The 5,043-nt window shown below is 34.5% G+C and overlaps 1 protein-coding gene across 1 annotated transcript; it reads right to left on the bottom strand.

Annotated features, from left to right (window-relative positions):
* Nucleotides 1-3,253: 3,253 nt before the first annotated feature.
* LOC144280990 (small ribosomal subunit protein uS2-like) lies at nt 3,254-4,512 on the bottom strand. The gene is made up of 2 exons (XM_077843631.1): nt 4,237-4,512; nt 3,254-4,040 (listed from the first exon to the last, which is right to left on the bottom strand). Exons 1-2 carry the CDS (start codon nt 4,437-4,439, stop codon nt 3,356-3,358), a joined length of 888 nt encoding a protein of 295 aa, XP_077699757.1. The 5' UTR covers nt 4,440-4,512; the 3' UTR covers nt 3,254-3,355.
* Nucleotides 4,513-5,043: the final 531 nt, after the last annotated feature.

The raw sequence follows: 5,043 nt of genomic DNA, 5'->3' as shown, positions 1-5,043 counted from the left end.
CCAACATGAGAGTCTTCTCAGTTTAATTTTAACTTGCATTTCTCTTATTATAAGTGAGGTTGAGCATCTTTATATATTTTAAGAGCCATTTCATTTTTTTCTATGAACTCATTTCCCAATTTTCTATTGTGTTTTTTAGGGTTTTTTAAATTTTTGTAAAAGCTCTTTATATATTAGACATATTATCCCTTTTTCTCTAGAATAGGGATTGGCAAGTAAACTTTCTCTATAAAGGGTCAAACAGTAAATATTTTAGGTTTTGCAACTATATGTGTATCTGTCTTAGTTCATTCAGGCTGCTATTAAAAAACGCCATCAACTAGTGGATTATAAACAACAAACATTTTTTTCACATAGTTCTAGAAACTAGGAAGTCCAAGATCATAGTCCTGGCAAATTTTGGATCTTTGAGGGCCCACTTACTTGTTGATGGGCATCTTCTAACTTGAACCTCATATGGAGGAAGATGAGGGATCTCTCTGGTTCTCTTTTGTAAGGGCACTAGTCCCATTACTGAGAGCTGTACCCTTAGGACTTAATCACCTCCCCATGGCTTCACTTTCTAATACCATCTCCCTGAGAATTAGGATTTCAATGTGTGAAAGGCAGTGGGGGGCACCATATACATTCAGTGCATTGCATCACACACCTATTAAACATCTCTGAATAAGAATTCATCTTATCCTGTTGATTTGTGTTGCTATTCTTGGAGTATATGTATCATTCTTTACAAATAGGTCTATATCTAGAATTTCCATTCTACTTCCTTAGTGTATGTATCTGTTTATGTGACAGTAACACATTTTAACTTAAAGAAGGTTTTTTTTTGAGATTTTATTTATTTATTTGAGAGAGAAAGAGAGAGAGAGAGAGTGGTGGGGAGGGGCAGAGGGAGAGGGAGAGGAAGAAGTAGACTCCCCACTGAGCAGGGAGGCCAAACTTAAAGAAATTATATAGACATTTTAATATCTAGTAGAACTAGGCTAACTCTTTCCATTGCTCTTCTTTTTGGGTGTTTCCCCAGATTAATCATACTTATTTGTTCTTACAATCAACTTGTCTGGCTCCAGAAAAAGAAAATAATCTAAAATTATTTCTATTGATGGGATGAGCACTGTGTGTTATATGTTGGCAAATTGAATTTAAACTTAAAAAAACTCAAAGAAATTATGATAGAGATCAATTATATGACCCTATGAAATTAGCATTCAATGACCAAAAGTTTGTTTATATAAATTATATAAATAAATATAAACTAAAAATAAAAATCTTTCTATTGTGATAGCATTGAAGTTGTCAACTAACTTAGAATTATCATATATACAAGGTCAATTCTTACTATCCAAAAATATGGTACGTCTTTTCATTTGTTCAAGTCTACTTTTGTGTCTTTCTGAAATCTTTTGTGGTTATTCCATACAGGTTATATCCTATTAGGTTTAGGCTGCCTATTTTGTTTGTTCGGTGGGCTCGTTAGTTTGTTTTATTCTCTCACATGAGATCTTTACTTTCATATGAATTCTAGTTGGCTTTTGCTTTTATTTTTTGACAGTTATTGATTTTTATATGTCAACTCTGTAACGTACTAATTTTGTTAATTCTTTTCCTATTTGAAGCAGTTTTCCATTGATCTAGATTTTGTAGAAACACAATCATATTAGTTTCAAATAAAGATGCCTTCACTTTTTCCTTTCCAATTTATACCTCTAATTATTTTCTATTTTCTAACTTTATACTTCCAATACAATATTCATAATACTCCCTACACTGTATAAGACATGAAATAGTAGTCATTTTTATTGTATTCACTACTTTATCAGTGAAGCCTCTAGTGTTTCCCAGTAAGTAAGATGTTGGTTTTGAGATCACAGTTTATGCATTTTATTAGATTATTAAAGTATCTATCAATTTACATTTTTTCAAAGTTATCAGTACTAAAATTTGTCATATTTAATTACATCTAAAGAGATTACTTTAAAATTTCCCCTTATGCTATTAATATGATAAATACAATAAATTATCTTAATGGATTTCCTAGTATGAAACCACTTTTGCATTACTAGAACCAACCCTACTAAGTCGTTTTGTGTTATTTTTAGTGGGTCATGGGATTCTGTTTGCTAATATTTTATTTTTTATAAGTATTCATAAAGAAAATTTATCTACCATCTTCTTTTATAGTGAAATTTTGCCAGGTTTTGGAATTAAAATCACATGCACATTATAGAATGTACTTGGAGTTTTTCTTTTTTTTTCTTCTATTATTTGATATATACATTATATGATATTGGGATCATTTGTTAGGAGAAATCTCTCCTGAAATTACTTGGAAAATGATGAATTTGAGAAGTACTCTATTTTTTTTCTATTTCTAAGCTGAATGCATTCTTAGAATTTCCATCTCTACTAGAGTCATTTTGGGTACTTTTTTTCTAGAAAATTATCCATTTCATGTAGATTTTCAAAAGTTCGCATAAGATTTTTAATGTAGCCTTATATTTTTAATCTTGATCTAAATTTCACAATAATAAACATCAAGGTTGTGACTTTCATTTTCTTTTTCTTTGAATTTTCTGGTATGTTTTTTCCATCTTTTTACTCTTCATCTTTTTACTTTTAATCTTTCCAAATCTTCTTCTTTTAGTACGTATATTGCAAAAGTCATAGTTTTAAATTTTCCTTCTTTAGTCAACTGAAAGTCTGGGTGTCTTTTTTTATTTGTATGGATGGATAGAACTATGTATTTCATCTCAGTTTTGTCATACTTGCATAATATACATATATATGTTCTTTTTCCTATGTATGTATCATTTTATCTCTCTCTTTATATTATGGCAGATCTTTTGTAAATTAAATAGGCTAAATATTTTTAAATGCACTTATAAAAATATGACAATTTGTTCTAAGAGTCACATTTATTATAATAACTTTATTTTAATATCATTAGTCCCTTATTTTGCCCTCTCTGTCTTGGTTCCCTGCTATGAACAATATTGAAATGAACTTGTCAACTCAATCTTTCCTTTCTCTTTCTTCTCATTCAGCACTTAATCTAATGCAATAAGTGAGCTTAATCTACTTTCCATAGAGATTCCCCAATTTCCCTAATTTAAAAAAGTTATGTTATGTATACATTATCAGAGAATATTTGATTATCTACAGCACATATTATACAATATAAATCATTCAGTATATATACATTTCCAGACGTATATATCATTACATATCATTACATACCATCTTTTCATATCCATTATTTTATTTTATTTTATTTTATTTATTTATTTTTTTTTTTAGAAACTGTTTATTTTCCGTCAACCTTATTTCCATTCTGTTCCTTCTGTGGAAGAGCAGCTTAAGAGCACTCAGTGGTTGTTCCTACCCATTCAGTGGCCTGAGCAGTGGGAGCTGCAGACCAATCTTCAGTGGCTGGCTGAGCGCTCCAGTCTTCAGTAGGGAACTGCTGAATAGGCACAGAGGGCACCTGCACGCCTTCAGACCAGTCTGCAACTTCAGGCTGAGTAGCAGTGAACTCAGGAGCTGGAGCCGTCCATTCACCCTGAAATTCCTCCTTAGTTACAGCCTTTTCAGCAGCAGCCTGTTCTTCCTTTTCAATCTCTCCAGGATCTCTGTAGAAGTAGAGATCAGGCATGACTTCCCATGGGTGCTCACGGGAAATGGTGCCACGCATGCGCAGGACTTCCCGGGCTAGCATCCACCACATCAGACCCACTGAGTGAGCTCCCTTGTTGTTGCAAGGGATGGCAATGTCCACGTAGCGCAGAGGAGAGTCTGTGTTACACAGAGCAATGGTAGGCAGGTTAACGTAAGATGCCTCTGTGAGAGGCTGGTGGTCAGCCCTGGGATCAGTAACCACCAGAAGCCTTGGCTCTCGGAAGGCTGCCTGGATCTGGTTAGTGAAGGTTCCAGGAGTGAAGCGGCCAGCAATAGGAGTGGCTCCAGTAGCAGCAGCAAATTTCAGCACAGCTCGCTGGCCAGTATTCCTAGATGATATAACACTGACATCAGCTGGGTTTTCTTTTTTTTTTTTTTTAATTTATTTATGATAGTCACAGAGAGAGAGAGAGGCAGAGACACAGGCAGAGGGAGAAGCAGGCTCCATGCACCGGGAGCGCGACGTGGGATTCGATCCCGGGTCTCCAGGATCGCGCCCTGGGCCAAAGGCAGGCGCCAAACCGCTGCGCCACCCAGGGATCCCCATCAGCTGGGTTTTCAATGGCAACAATGGCACGAGCTGCCAACAGAAGCTTCTCCCAGGTCCTCTTCAGATTTATGATGTAGATACCATCACTTTTCCTTTTGTAGATGTACTGTTCCATTTGGAAGTCAAGGTTGGTGCCACCTAAGTGGGTTCCTGCTGCAAGGAATTTGAGGACATCCTCCTCCTTCATTTGCAGAACATCAAGGGCTCCGGACATTGTTAAAGTTTCCCTTTAAGTTACGATGGGAACGCAAAACAACGCCGTATGGACCCTTCCCTGGGTAGCGCGGAAAAGCTTATTTTATTTGTAAGGAAAGGTATATACTGACTTTTTACTAGCAATCCTTATGTTAATAACTCTGCAATATTTGATTCTATCAATTTATTTACAAGAAGTAAATTCCTTCATATGGGATTATGAGAAAAATATTCTTTAACTTCTTACATGTTCATTGCATCTCTTGCATATCTTTATATTTGCAGATCTTTCTCTCTGTAGATACTTCTGTATGTTACTCCATTGTTCTGGTGAAATTTTGGACTTGAAAAATCTAATGTAAATCTGCCCTTTTCAGGTCACCTTTTCAAGTGACTTGTCCATTTTGTCTATTTTTTAAAGGCAGTTTCTCTGGTGTTGGCTGTTCTGAACACATCATTTATTGAGATTTTTCAAAAATTAAGTTTAAATCTCTTTTATATAAGTTTGTTTTTTGAACTATAATTTTAATATTTTTGTTTATTTCCTGGGTTTTGGTTTTCTATTCAGAGACTTCTATTACACATATGTTGTACTAGATAGATGGATAGATAGATGATAGATA

The sequence above is a fragment of the Canis aureus genome, chromosome 12 (assembly GCF_053574225.1).
Source record: "Canis aureus isolate CA01 chromosome 12, VMU_Caureus_v.1.0, whole genome shotgun sequence".
NCBI lineage: Eukaryota > Metazoa > Chordata > Mammalia > Carnivora > Canidae > Canis > Canis aureus.
The sequence above is the reverse complement of the archived record's forward strand: the minus strand, read 5'-3'. Positions and strand labels throughout refer to the sequence as shown.

Coding starts and splice junctions, on each gene's coding strand:
- LOC144280990 (XM_077843631.1), bottom strand. CDS start 4,439: ATGTCCGGAGCCCTTGATGTTCTGCAAATGAAGGAGGAGGATGTCCTC. Junction 4,041..4,236: donor GCTCGTGCCATTGTTGCCAT/TGAAAACCCAGC, acceptor AAAAAAAAAAAA/AGAAAACCCAGCTGATGTCA.